Consider the following 14922-nt stretch of genomic DNA (forward strand, 5'->3'; position numbering starts at 1 on the left):
CTACCGGTAGAACTGATAGCTGGAGGGGATTCAGTGTCTTGCTCAAGGACACTTCACCGTGGCAGATACTTGCCAACACCTGCCTGGAACGTGACAACTACCCCAGCCGGTAGCTGGAGGGTGAACACTACCATGGAGCAGATCGGGGACACTTTGAAAAAAGATAATTGTTTTTTGGAATTTGCAATATTTGGTTAACACAAAGCAAGCTGTGTCAGGGAATTATACCCTTTCATATGAGTATTTGAAAGCTTTGGTCTGGGGCTGCAACTGACGATTATTTTCTCGATTAATTGGTTCATTGCTTACTCTAGGAAATATTAGAAACCTGTGTGTTATAATTTCCCACAGCCCAAGGTGACATCTACAAATGTCTTATTTTGTTCGAACAGTAGTTCCAAACCCAAGACATTCAGTTTACGATCAATTATGACAAAGAAAAGCATCAAATTGTCACCTTTGAGAGGCTGAAAATAGCAATTAATTTGGCACTTAGATATAACTAAAATTTGATTTCTAAAGCTATTGCAGTTCTACATTTATTTCTTACAACCCACTTACTGTAATGCATTATCTAAAGCTGTAAGTTTCCAATATAGTCAAAACACGTTTCTTGCAAAAGGCTTTGCAACAACCCAAAAGTATATATAAAAAACTAAATGTATTAGCTGATGTCTGAGAAGGCTCCAGATGTTGCCCTAAGGAACCTCCATGAACATCTGAGGTTGCTTTTGACCCTTGACCTCTCTTGTCCCTGCTTGTTTTCACCCAGAATAAGTACATAGTTTTAAGTTCTGTTACAGAAGCATTCACACGCTCACTCAAAGTTTCCTAAAACATTTTGTGTATTTAATTCCCTTTTTATTATCTGCATATGCTCATAAAACTCTGATTTCAGTCAATGCATACTTCTTAACTTCTGCAGTTCTGTACACTAAACTAAAAACAGACCACTGTGAATCCATCGTCAGCTGTGGGAGACGGACGCTTATGTGAGTTATGCAAACCGGCCTTCTGTGTTGTAAAGCTGTGTAATCAAAACTTAACATATTCTTCTGTTACAGTGATAACTCTAAGCTGCACTCTTCTTATCGACAACCTGCCTACGGTTTCCTTCCCACCACTCCGAACACAGTGTGAGAATCCCACACAGGTTTCACAAAGTGCTGATAAGACAGAGGAGTTTTTTCTCTCTCACACTCTGTGATAGTGGTGAAGACGTTTGGGGTGCTTGCAGCGGTCATGGTTCAGAATTTTAAAGAGGGCTGCAGAGACAAAGTTTAGTTGAGTAAAGTAAAGTAAGCTGACAGTGCAGGATTATTTTAGAGCAGTGTTATTCACATTTACAGCCCTGGTGGTCAAAAACAGAGATGTCTATGGCTTTAATAAACTTGCAAAGAATAGCAGTAGATGACAGACACTTTATCTGCAACAATTTTAATAACTATCTGTTAGGATTTGCTGCTTTTCTTTGTTTATATCATTTTAATTGGTTGTTTTTGGCTTTCACAAAGTTAGATGCACAAAAAAGATCATTACGTGTAGCCTTACACACAAACTACAAGAAATGGTTTTAGGGACCAATCTAGACAGAAACCTACATAGTATCTCATCGAGAACTGGCAAACTGACTAAATATATGCATTTTAAGTAATTTTTAAACAAGACACAGAGTTTTAATTAATGCTAAATAAATGCAAACCTTATGGATGTTAGCTAAATGCTAATGTCAGCGTGCAACATGCTCACAATGACAATGCTAATATGCTGATGCTTGGCAGGTTTATCAACATCTTAGCTTTGGTGCTAATATGCTAACAACTGCTAGTTAGCACCGAACAAAAAGTACATCTGGGGCTTGTGTGAATGCATTTGGCGTAAACATTGGACAAATTGGATAACACCAGGGGAAAAGTTATTACTAGAAGTTATTACAATTCATCTTGAGGGTTTGTACCATATTTCATGGCAATCTATCCAGTAGTTTTTGAGACTCAAAACCACAAAAGTCAACCTGATGGTGGCGCTAGAGGGTAAATCAGGGGATCACTAAAGTCAACAGGGTATATAAGACATGTGTGTGGGTACCAGGAATGTCTGCACAACATTTTATTCATTTAATAGCTGTGCTGCAGGCATGGCTTACAATGAAGCATCACAGATTAAAGTTCCTTATTGAGAATTTGCTGTTTTTCTCTCTTTTTAATGACTTTAAATAGCAAACTTTTAGATTTTTTGGATTGTTACATTGAAAAAAAAGGGTTTGTTGACAGTTAATAATCATTTTAGGTAAATCCTTAATTGAACTGACATGTTTGTGTAGAGAAGTGAAATAGTTATAAAATGTGTTTTAATGAAGTATACATTATTGTGCAAAAGTAAACTGTAAACTGAGTAAACTCATCCAGAACTTGCAATCTGACTTACTTTACTTTTAAATGTAATGTAAATGATGCATAAATCTCTCTTTTGCATATCATGCATTATAAATAAACTAAACCCTGATTCTAAAATCTATTTCTTTTAGCTTTTTCAATTGTTTAAACCTCTACTCCCCTGAGGTTTAGATTATCTCGACTCTAATGAAGTTGACATTTGGATGACAGTCAGATAGCTGAAGGGTTTGATGGTGGAGTTCCTCCATCCATCAGCCAGCAGTCTGAGTGAAACCCTGCCCAGCATCTCGTTGGTCAGCTGTTAGCACCTGACGCTGCAGACTGGGAGTGTCTCTGTAGCTTTACTGGGCTCCAGATCTGCAACAGATGCTGCGTCCCACCATCTACCACATTCCTCTGATGCCAAAAGGGTTAAAACTGGGTCTGGAGAAATTTCATGTGATGTTTCAGATGTGAAGTCTCCGAGCGTCTGCAGAAACATCAGTAAATTGATTCAGATCTTCACTGTACTGGGTGTACAGTTCTGTTGCAAGCACCCTTAAAGTAAACAGACCCTGAGGCTAACAACATTTTGTGGGCAAGAAGAGACTTGCAAAGGAGTTAGATTTGATAAATACTCACTATAATGGAAACGACTGGAGACTTAGAGGGTTTGACTGTTTTACTTTGAAACATATCAGTCAAATTCCTCAACTTTCTTGGAAATTTGAGTGAATATCATCACAAATTCTTCTTAACTTGGCAAGATTGTGTGTGAAAATGTTTCTACACAAGTCCTCATAGAAAAACTATTCATGTGAGAACATCACACACTTCCCAGGGTCTCATGGGAATACCTAAATACTGGCACCTGAGTCTTTTGTGTGAGCTTTTTTGGGAATGATAAATTTGTCAGCACATAATAGGGCCAGGCGTTTGAACTGTCAACATCTAACAGAGTGACTGTAGCGATAGCCCGGATTAGGCTGCTTTCTCTGCAAAAATATACTCACTAAAATCTGAATCTTTAAAGACTTTGCCGCTGGTTTCTGCAGTTCTTGACTCAGAGTTTTAGTTCAAGTGCTAGTGTGCTTTACTGTCAGAGAACAGAGGAAAAGTCGTAGAGTTTCTTTTGAGTACAAACATATCCAAACTCTCTGCCAACAGGAAGATTTTTGCTCATGTTTTTCAATCTCAGTTTCACATATAAGTATTGGGCGAGCACTCACAAATTCTGTCCGTTTGTAAGGAGCCTTTTGATGAAAGTTTAATGTAAGATGTTTAAAAATGTAAGAAGAATCATGAGCGCTTGCCCAATACTTGCATGTAAATTCAATAGATTTTTGCTCCGGGCTGATAGCACCCTAAAAGATTTCAAGAGATTTAATCCAATGACACAAGTAGAACCTGTTCCTTTCTTTGTATTGTATATGTTTTATTAAAATGTTGTAAACTTAATTTTGCGGAAATCTGATTGATTTCATTGCAGGGTAGAGCAGAGGATTCAGCTGTATAATGTGCACTACAACCTGGGAACCAGTAGCAGTGGTGTCTGACCGAATACCAGTCAAGACACTGGCACTTGCCTGTACTGTGCTGCGAATGGCTCATGCCTGTCTTGCATCAAGGACATGGCTAAACCACGCACCCCAGGCCGCCCACTACGTTCTCAACAAAATCATCACTGTCTGCTGTCCTGGATCCGCAATAAAAACCGTTCAGACGGCACCTTGGCCCGTAATAATTCAGCTGTGTACTTGCATGATTCTTGCAGTTTTTGGGTTTTATACAGATGGCTGACTTATAAAAGTGTTAAATAAATGTAATGTAAACCCAGTGTTTACAGAGCTGCTGCTGGAGCAGGTGGGGGTGTGCTGCCTTGCTACACCAGATTGGTATCAGCTTTATATTGGCCTTATTAAGCAGTTCAGGGATCTGAAATTACATAATAGAGTTGTTTTTTTTGTGAATGTCATTTTAAAATTTAGTATTTATGTTATCAGTTTCAGCAATCACGGTATATGTTAAATAAAAACTGTGTCATTGAGGTTGACGGATTTTAAATTTGTGATTAAATTAGTACTGTACTGTAGTATCAGATCAATACTCCGTTTGAGCAGATATTTAAAGTCAAGTTTAAAGAACCTGTATTGAGAGAGAAAGAGTTGGATCAGAGCATCTCTATTTGTGGAGTCATGACATCCTGAGTTGACCAGTCACATTTAAATCGACCTTACAGCGTTGCACTGGTACTGGTGACCGATTCAGGAAATATAAATCTTTCTTTTCATATGTGGCTGAGAAGCATTTTTATAACACATATCTTTCCCTTCAACTGCCTTCACTCCACGCTCACCAGCCCTTATATGGATTTATACGAGCAATGCTTCAGAAGAGCAGAGCTGCTCAGGATGAGCTGCGTCCTTTAACATGACATGTTCTCCAGTGAGTTTGATTTTAATGTGTCACACTGTGCTGGTAAGGATGACAACTCTACAGCCCCTGCCCCTCAGAGTGGAAGTGGAATAAAGTAACAGCACAAGAAACTGTGACTCAGCTGTTCAATCAGTAAATTTGAATCCAAAAAGGGCCCGAACATCTGATCTGACAGCAATATGAATCAGCATGAGTCAAAGATTGGTTTAGATATTTGAAATGATGAGGTGGCACTTTTGCCTCTTGTTTCTCATTGGAAACAACATGACTTTAAATAAATACAGCTTCACTACAGTCTAAACAAATGAAAACAGAGACTATTTTTGTACACAAATTATTAGAAAATTACAGATAGCATCGATTAAATCTTTTTTTCCATTGGCGTTTTAACTTTTAACCTTTTGTTTTACTTCTAATCCTTCAATGAGCTATATATAAGATTTAGATTTCTAAGAATTAAACCATCTAGTATGAATGTTTTCATAGTGTAAAATATCTGCCCTCTCAAGCATGTCTCTCCTTTTTTCCGATATGCTTGCACTAATTTGCATCCTTGTGGGGAGTTTAAGCACATGCTTAACATAAACTGATATTTTCACCTTTTATTTAAAAATGATCGAATGATTAACACATAGGTCTCAGTTTGCAGAGGAACTTGCAGTACAAGCTACAAGCAGGTATATTTGTATGATCGTAAAACAGCTTGATTCCTTTGTTGATGACAGGTCAGACAGGCGAGCAGCCGCGTTTCGGCCATATCTTATCTAATCCTGCTGCTCCTTGACAAAGAGCCGTTCAATTTGGGATTTTACCTTCACAAATCCGCGTGCTTCTTCTTCTTCTGTTCTTCTCCTTATTTATTTTTTTTTTATTTCCCCCCTCCCTCCACTTGAATCAGATCCCGGAGACGAAAAAAAAAATCCGAGTTATTCCAACCGGGACGGAACCGCCTTCATCCTCACTTCATCCATCCAGCAGAGCAACTGTGTAGAGATTTGGTGCTGAAGTTAAATCAAAGCGGTGCTACAGTTTTTCAGGATGGCGGAGGCGACGGAGGAGACAGTCATTGTTGTCAGAGAGGATGAATCCAGCTGCAGCATGTCAGTGATTAACAAAAAAAAAAAAAAGTGGGATCCTGAAGTGTCCCAGCTCTTTGTCGCCCCTGCTTCCTACTACTAAACTTACATCAGCCCCCACACAACAACATGGCCGACCTGCCTGCGGGACCGGAGCCACACAGCTGGAGACCATATAGACTGGGGAGATCCGTGAGCAGCTGGGCTGATCTGAGAGCAGCTGGGAGACTGGACCCTTACAGAAGGAGAACCGGCGGACTAATACATACGTTAACGAGATAATAATGTGAGGAGGAGAAGAAGAGTGGAGGTTGGTTTCGTGCAGAAAAGGGAGGACTCAAAGCGCCGTCAATTTGGACGATTTCCAGTCGGAGTGCAGATCTCTACCTCCCCCTGCTGGTCGTAGCGATGCTCCTGCAGCTGCACATCTGCAGCTCACATTAAAAGTTGCTTCTAAAGGCAGCGATAGAAGAAGAAATCAGAGCTTTTACAATAATATAGTGTCCAAATTCAAATTTTTTACTTTCGTAAAAGTACAAAAGTAGTCCTTATGTAGAATGGCCCATTTCAGAACGATGTGTTATATTATTGGACTATAATTACTGAATTCATTAATCCATCCATCGACAACCGCTTATCCTGCGTACAGGGTCGCGGGGGAATTCATTAATATGTAAAGCAATTCAAACTAATTCAAACTTCTTTATATGGGTAGCTTGTGAATTTCCACAAGGGATCAATACATTTTTATCTTTATCCATAATAATACATAATCATTAATTTTTTATCATTTGTATTAATAATCTGAATCTTAAATAACTGCAGTATTATATTTGCCTCTGAATTGTAGTGGAGTGGAAGTATAAACTGCAGAAAACACTCAAGTAAAGCAGCCTATAAGTACCTCAAAATAATAATAATAATAATAATAATAATAAATTTTATTTACTACTGATACTGTAATAATAATGCACTTTACATTTGTAAAGTGCATTATTATTACAGTAGCAGGGGGGTTAAAAACAGTTCCCAAAATATAACAAAATCAACAAATACCAATAAAACACCACAAAAATAAAATTAAAATCATGAGTGTTGAAACGCCTTTTGAAATAGGAATGTCTTTCGGCCCTTCTTAAAAACCTCCACAGTTTGTGGGGCCCTTAGGGACTCTGGGAGGGCCTTCCAGAGCCGTGGGGCGACTGCCTGGAAGGCTCTGTCTCCCATAGCGGAGAGTTTAGTCCTTGGTTGGTGCAGGAAGTAGGTAGAGGTGGAGGAGCGGAGGTTTCGTGAGGCGGTGTGTGGGTACGTACCTGAGTAAAGTAATAGGACAGCCACTTAATACACAATCACAGGGGTGTCCTTCAGATACTGCTGCAAATATAACTTGCTCTGTTAAATTTGACCTTTACAAATTGATGTAGCCATAGATCAAGATCACTGGTGTGTGGTATTATAGTGTTTTTAAAATGTGTTCACATATTTAATTGGTTTATTAATCGAGATTTTCATGATTTGTAGTAGTTTTCTCAAATCTACATGTGGTAATTTGTTATAGGCTACTTTGTACAGCATTATTACATTGTGTGCGCTCCTTTAGGTGTGAATTCATGTGTGTATTCATCACCAATTCCACATGTTGTTTTTAAGTTTATAGCATTTGACTGTTAACTGCTTTATCAGCTTTAGAATAAAATGCTGTGAGTTGAACAAAGTATGCCCACACAACATACATTTGTAACATACAGGAAGGGTTCAAGTTTGTCCTCAAGTGTCCTTGAGCAAGGCAGGTGAATGCTGGACATCAACAAAAATAGCTTTATTATGTTGTAATAACTTTTATGGACAAGGTAATGTTTTTAGCTTCAGTAAAAACATCCTCAAGTTTTACAACCTGCTCTTTCTAACATTACAATTATTTAATGTGAACTAGTGATAGATGGATATTAGGCCAACAGATTATTGGCCTATTAATAGGACAAGATAAGCCTTTATTGATCCTCAGAGAGGAAATTCAAGTGAAATTCAAGCTGCATCACAAGGACTGAAATAAGTTCAGGTAAATAGAGAAAAGTACAAAATAAAGAATCAGAAGTAATAAAAATAAGAATAGAAATACAAATATAAACTATAAAAGAGAAATAACACTCAAATTACATTACAAGCATTATACATACAGTACCCAAGTACCCAAACTATGGTGCAGTACTCAAGTGAAGTGTGGTGTGATTAGTGACCACAAAGTCAGCAAAGTATAGTTCTGTACATGTAAGAGTAACATGATATCATCTACAATGTAGCTAACACCAGAATAATATGTTATATGATTAAGTAACAACACTTACTGTTTGTCTGTATTAAAATAGAAATATAATATAGTGCATAGTGTCATAAAACAGTATAACACATTAACATTATATAGTATATAGTGAGATTTAAAATATAATATAAGGTAAAATGAAATAATGTAGAATATATAATACAGTCGAGCATTGGATAAAACATATGATGTAGTATAGAATGAGTATGGTATAATATTTAATGAATATTATAATGTATTATATGTACACACAATATTGACTTTTTAGTGTTAATCAGATTTTGTCTTCTGCCCGTGTCGTCCTGTGCTGCTGTATGAGGAGTTTTTTGAAACAACAACAGGCATGTAGAACTGAAAGTGTGGCAGTGGAGAAACCTGAATACTACTAAACACTTAAAAAAAATGAATGATAATTATCAATGTACAATGCTTTGCCTGTTTCAGGAACGGGATGTTGGAGACCCACTTTCTGACAGAGGCTGCTGTATTTGTTAAAAACTCTTTCTTAATAGTATATATATAATAAAACAATAAAACAATAATGTCAGTATTTGTATCTGAGATCAGATTCCTAAGACTAATCTATACAAAGTGTTAAGGTAAACTAAACCTTTTAATTGCTGGTGTAAACTTTCTTAATTTAACATTTTCCACATGAAGAAGTTACGTAGGCTGAAGTTTATATAAGTTGAGGTAGATGTATACTTTTCGGAAATGCAAAGATACAGCAACCTAGCCATAACAATTAATCCATCCATCCATCCATCGTCAACCGCTTATCCTGCGTACAGTGTCGCTTGGGGCTGGAGCCAATCCCAGCTGACATCGGGTGAAATGCAGGGTACACCCTGGACAGGTTGCCAGTCCATCGCAGGGCATAACCATTAATTTGGTAATAAAATAAACATTTTTTGCTGCTGTGACAGTTTTGTGCATTATTATGGTTTGGCCAAAACTTAACGTTATGACCTTAATTGAAGGGGGGATTTGTTGCAAGATTGTTGTATTACTACATTAGTTTAAGCTGTGTGTACCTAATAAACTGGCAACTAAGAGTATGAAAGATAAAAAAAAAAAAACAATATCTAATGTAGAATATATAATAGAATTAATATTGCAGCTTTTCATTGCTGTCCAATGAAAAACCCATATCTCCAAATTAGATGATTTGGAGTATTTCAGATCATTACTTGTAGTTCCTATGTGGGTTAAGAAAACCCTCCCACTTCTAATGCAGAACAAACCAATTAAAAATCAATTGAATTATTAAAAAATGAACTCACAAGAAGATAATGTTTTGGAGATATAGTCTTTACAGGACCACAACATTTTATTGCCTATTTACAGTAATAAACTGTGAACAAGAAACACACACACACACACACACACATATACACACACAAAGCCTCTCTCTGTCAACACTCTTCTCTGTAAAAGCTGAGTATTAAAATCTTCAGTCATGAGACTTTAACTCAATAAAACTCTTTAAACTCCACATGTCAACTCCAGTAGGCTATAAAAAACGAACAGCGCTAAAATTAGAATGAGTCATATGTTCTTCTCCTCTCCTGTTTGGGGTGATAAAGCACACTGTATTGTCTGGTATGATTACTCACTGCTCTTATTTCCAAGCAGAAGATATTACCTAGTGTGAATTTAAGACAGCTGCTGATTGCAGACCCATCTGAGCAAACAGGAGCATATTTCCTTTTACTGTACAAACAGTGCCAATATTATTGATGAGTTACTGTAAGGAGCCATTTATTATAAAACTTACCAGTGTGGATTTTATGTTGCATATATCAGATTACTTATCAGTTTCATTAACAAAATAATCCAGATGTTATATCAACACAATGTTCTTTATAATAAAGCCAGAAAAGCAACAAACATTTGAACCAGCTTGCAACAGGAGATTAAAATGTTTCTATAAAAGATTGCTCAGGGCAGCAAGTTTATTAATATTCCACTATGATTATTACAGGAAGGCACTTATATGGTGTTGTGAGTCAAGCAGCAGGTGATTGCTGCATAACTGTCCTTATCTGCTTTATGTTCTCAGCTCTGCATGTGTAATTAGATGATGAAAAAGTGATATCCTGGTAACATCAGATCAAATATGTTTGAACTTGATTAAGACATGCATGGAAGCTGGATGGGTAATCAGCATGCTACACTGATTACTGGTTCAGCATAAGATGATCGTGATTATATTATGATTGTTCATAATTATTTCATTTTATTTATAAGATGTTCAGATATTTACATTATTTTAACTCAGTTGAGGGTCCAAATGGCAAAAAGGGGCATCTTTTTTTATTCAACCTACACTATTTTCCAATATAAGGAAGCATGAAAATGTTATTTAGAGTTTAATGACCCATTTGAAAATCATTATGGTCCCATTGCATAATCCTCTACTTATCTGGAACAAAATGAGGTACTTTAATTTCACTATTCTAAAAATATAACACAATTAAAGGTTTTGATATGATTTCACTCTCTCTACATTTCCGTTTTGATTTGATACAGTTGGGTAAGTCTATAATCAGATAGATCCTGTATAAGATTTCCTCCTGTCTAACTTGAAGTATGTGACATTGAAGACCTTGATACAGTTCAGTGGCACTTTCTCCTCATAACCACTTGGGTGCAGTGCTCTCTCAGAGTAAAGGAAAGGCTCCACTTCAGTCTGCATTTTTCCCCTCCACATCTTAAGAATTCTAAGTGTTTCTTTTGTGCTGAGCGAACCGCCACATGACGTCAGAGTTAGAAGAGGATCGACTGTGTGCTGAATCACCCACTAAAGATTCAGCACACGGTCCTGATAGATACCTGTGTGGGAATTCATGATTAGTGTCCAGGACACAAAGGCATGAGAGTCTGCAAATGAGAAAAACTGGAGTAGAAAAGTAAATAATAATTCAAGTAGAGTAACTACGTACTGTAAAATGATAATCCTATTACATTTCAGAGGGACCTAGTGCACTTTTATTTTCATTAAATTTATCAGACAGCTGTTATATAAAAAACTTTTATGATGCTTTTATGAAATACATCTCATTGTTAAAGATTAAACCAGTGGTTTCTAACCAGTTTGACCGTGTCTAGTTTGGGCCCCTAGTCTTGTTTCAGATGTCTATGAGTTGTTAGCAGTTTCATCAAAGTGTGATGTCCCCTCTAAACTTTGCAAATGGTTCCATTTTAACATCTTTTCCAGGTCGAAAGAGGCAAAATAATGCATTATTTTACAAGAAAAGCCTTAGACAGATTAGAAAAAAGTCTAAAAAAGATGTAAATCTGTGCAGCAGAATGTTTTTTTTCCTCTTTCCTCTCCCATCAGTCTTTTCACAACCCCTCACACTTATCTTGTGGCCTTTGGGAAGTACATTTCTGAAAGAGGGACACCAAGGAAAGCCGGAAAGGTTAAAGAAACTTCAACCAGATGACTCAGGTTCAAACTGCGTCTGGTTCTTTGACTGAGCCTGAGCTCTGACCTTAACAGACGTGGAGAAGTGAAACATTATAAATATGTAAAAAATATATATAGCCTAAATACAGCTTCCTCAGATGCCTTAGTTAGAGAAAGCTTTTCAAGAAGAGAAGCTGCCAGTCACATTTCAACACTGGACAGCTCCACGAGACAATCGCTACTGCTAATTATATAAATAGGCTAATACGTCAGCTCTTCATCTGCGTCATGTGAAAACCAAGTATCTCCAAGTTGGGTGATTTTGAATGTTTTAGGTAAACCAGACTAAAAGTTTCTTTAAACCTCTGAACAATACTTATCAGGCGTGAAACCACGCCTGACCTTTGACCTTAAGAGAGAGGCAAATGCAACATGGGAAAAAATAGCTAAATATATGGTGGTTAATGAGCTCCCTCAGAGACGTCTCTTTGATGCCTTAGTTGGAGAAACATTTTATGTTTCAGCACTGGACAGCTCCCACTCAGCCCACCTGGCTTCAGAGGCCACAGGATCCCATTAATGGCATGACGTCAAATGTTGACATTAATTCACTGTTTAATTTATGTTAGAATCCAGGCTCTTTTTTATGACTTGGCTCGGGGTCTTTCATTGAACGCGGAAGAAAGATGCACTCCAATGGGACGGGGGAGGGATGTGTGTGGGGTTGGGGGGGGGGGGGGGGGGGGGGGGGGGGGGGGGGGGGGGGGGGGGGGCGATGACGCAGCCACCCACCTCCCCTCTCCAACCCCAGTCCCCACCCTCCCACCCCCACCTACCTGACAAGTGAAAAAGGCATGCCTTTCGGATACATGAATAAAAAACCAAGGGGAGTGAAGTTCACAGGACGCAGGAAAGTTCTCCGCAGACAAATGTTTGGCGCTCTTCATTCCGCCCATGACCGAGTGCGCGTAGAAATCCCCGAGATCTGAGCTGAGCGGGCGTACTGAGGGCTGCACACTCGGAAACAGGCACAAGGAGATTGAAGAGGCGCTTCTCTGAGGGAATAGAGGAAGAGGAGAGGAAAGGAGAGAGAGAGAGCCAGAGAGACTGAGATAGAGATCCTATCTCACTCTCCCAGTTGAGGTCTTCAGTGGATCGCGCCCCAGCGCCTCGCAACTGGTAAGAGGAGGCACTTTTCGGGGTGGTTTACGCAGCGTAAAAGTAGAGAGAGTTTTTCTTTATGGAAACTCACAGTTGCGGTGTGAAAGTAACTTCAGTTGTATTGTTTCCTGAATGCATCAAATAACTGTTCTCATGAGTAGATTGATTGATTGATTACACAACTGTGCACTCACTTAACGTCGTTTTTTTTCCTTTTGCAGCAGGACAATGTCTAGTAAAGCGACTTTAGCCTTAATCATCTATGGAATCATAATGCATTACAGTGTCAACTGCTCACCTGTGGGACTAAGCTTTCCCAGTGTTAGGTACGTACACTCTTACTCACCAAATCACTTTTCAGGTGTTGGTTTCTCTTTGAAAGGAGAACTTGGCATTATTGCACTCAGCAGCAGGGTACAGGCTAAAGACCACATCTGCTTCACGGTTAGTTATGTCTGTGGCTATATTAGCCTATTGGATTACTGGATAACATCATGACAGCCAATCCATAGGGCTGCTCACAGAAATAATTGCGGAGGAACATTCACCAGGGTAGCTGCGGTAATGTAATTGAGGCTGCTGATGCAGTGGAGGACTGTGTCTCAATGTGTCCTGCGGCCATTAATCCACCAATTTATGTGACTAGAGACAATGAGTAGAAAACGTTTTTGAGGGAAAATAAGGCTTCTAGGTTATAATATTTGTACAACAAGTAAAACATGTAGATATAAATTGTGGCAACACGTAACATTTATGGTGGATAATAATTATAATAATTATATATTTATTTTATTTTAGACAGAAAAAGTATCTACAGGAGTTCATAAAACATTATGTCTGTCAGTCTGTATATATAATATAGTTTAATTTTTTTCATCCTGAATATGCAAATACTATTTTAATGAGCCTCCTTAATGTCAGTCCTCAGTCACAGAGCTGCACATTGGAAAAGGGATTGTGAAAAACTGTCTAATTTTTTCAGACTTGACAGTGAGGTTTATGATGAGGATGGAAATTCCTTATCGTCCCTGGATTATGACAGAGACCAAATGGATGTGAGAAGCCCTCCGTCCGTCGCTGACGATGTCTACTCTCTGTATTACCCACCAGAGAAAAGGTGACTATCATCACCGTTTGACTTATTTTTTTCTCTCTACGTCGGAGACATTCATGTTGAACATCTCATCTCTATTTCTGTCCGCGTAGCAATGTTGTCCGTTTTGTGTGAATCAATGTGACATATTGTCGAAATCTTGTCAGTAACTTTCAACACAATGAAAAGGTTTTGTTTTATTATTTATTATTTCCAGACATGCCTTCACCAAATTAGTCCCTGTTTGTACTGAATTCCAAGGGGAACTTAAAGTCGACTAAAAATGTGTTTTTGAAAAAACATCTTTCAATTGCAAGAAAAAAGTAAAGAAATTCAACGAAATCTGGCTGTAAGTCAGCTACAAAACTTCTTTATGGCAGTTTAAAAAATCTATTTCTTAAAATAAGTGAAAGATAACTGTAGAAATTATGAAACAAAATATTCTGGGCAAATTAATTGAAACACCTCAAAAGCAAAGACTCAAGTGAAATAGTTTCAAAACGACTCGCATTTACATCTATAATTGACTTGTTAAGATGGGTATTTTTTTGCAGTGCAACTACTTGAAATTGTTGCCTCTTGCGCTGGGTGTGTGGTGATTTTACTGTGTGGCTATCTATCATCCCAGAACGGAAAGGCATGCAGACGGCATGTTTAATAAAGCCTACAGGAAAGCGCTGGGTCAGTTATCAGCAAGGAAATATCTACATTCTCTGATGGCAAAACGTGTAGGGTAAGAAACATCTTTTTGTTGTCACCTCTTCTTTTATACTTGATGTTTTCTGTCCTATGTGCATTTTTGTTTATTTTGACTGATCCTTTAAATGCTCATAATTCACGCTGTTATACGTAGGTACTGTATATGTCTGTGGTCCCATTACCTCCCCGCGTGCAATCTTTATTAATGCCATAAAATGCTCATGTAGAGCAAAAACGGGCTCTTGATTGATTTGGGATGTGTCATGTTCTGAGCCCGGTGCAGTGTCATTAAGGATCAGAGGGAAGAAACAGGCTAAAATGTATTTCCATATGAATAATTTATAGGATGG

At 38.1% G+C, this 14922-nt stretch overlaps 2 protein-coding genes across 4 annotated transcripts in view; one reads left to right on the forward strand and one right to left on the reverse strand.

The window, feature by feature from the left end:
- Positions 1-6203, reverse strand: part of LOC123969316 (tyrosine-protein kinase yes-like) — a 25672-nt gene extending 19469 nt beyond the window's left edge. For 2 of the 3 annotated variants that reach the window (XM_046046802.1, XM_046046634.1), the window contains exon 1: positions 5624-6203. The gene's annotated coding sequence lies outside the window, so the exon portion shown is untranslated. Of the gene's footprint in view, positions 1-2704; positions 2866-5623 lie in introns of all 3 variants that reach the window. The other variant, XM_046046720.1, reaches the window with a different exon arrangement.
- Positions 6204-12770: 6567 nt separating this feature from the next.
- Positions 12771-14922, forward strand: part of adcyap1a (adenylate cyclase activating polypeptide 1a) — a 6058-nt gene continuing 3906 nt past the window's right edge. The window contains exons 1-4 of the mRNA XM_046048880.1: positions 12771-12798; positions 13002-13106; positions 13763-13897; positions 14502-14606. Of these exons, the coding sequence (XP_045904836.1) occupies positions 13009-13106; positions 13763-13897; positions 14502-14606 (338 nt within the window). The 5' untranslated portion in view covers positions 12771-12798; positions 13002-13008. The remainder of the gene's footprint in view (positions 12799-13001; positions 13107-13762; positions 13898-14501; positions 14607-14922) is intronic.

Source organism: Micropterus dolomieu, linkage group LG01 (genome assembly GCF_021292245.1).
Source record: "Micropterus dolomieu isolate WLL.071019.BEF.003 ecotype Adirondacks linkage group LG01, ASM2129224v1, whole genome shotgun sequence".
Lineage (NCBI taxonomy): Eukaryota > Metazoa > Chordata > Actinopteri > Centrarchiformes > Centrarchidae > Micropterus > Micropterus dolomieu.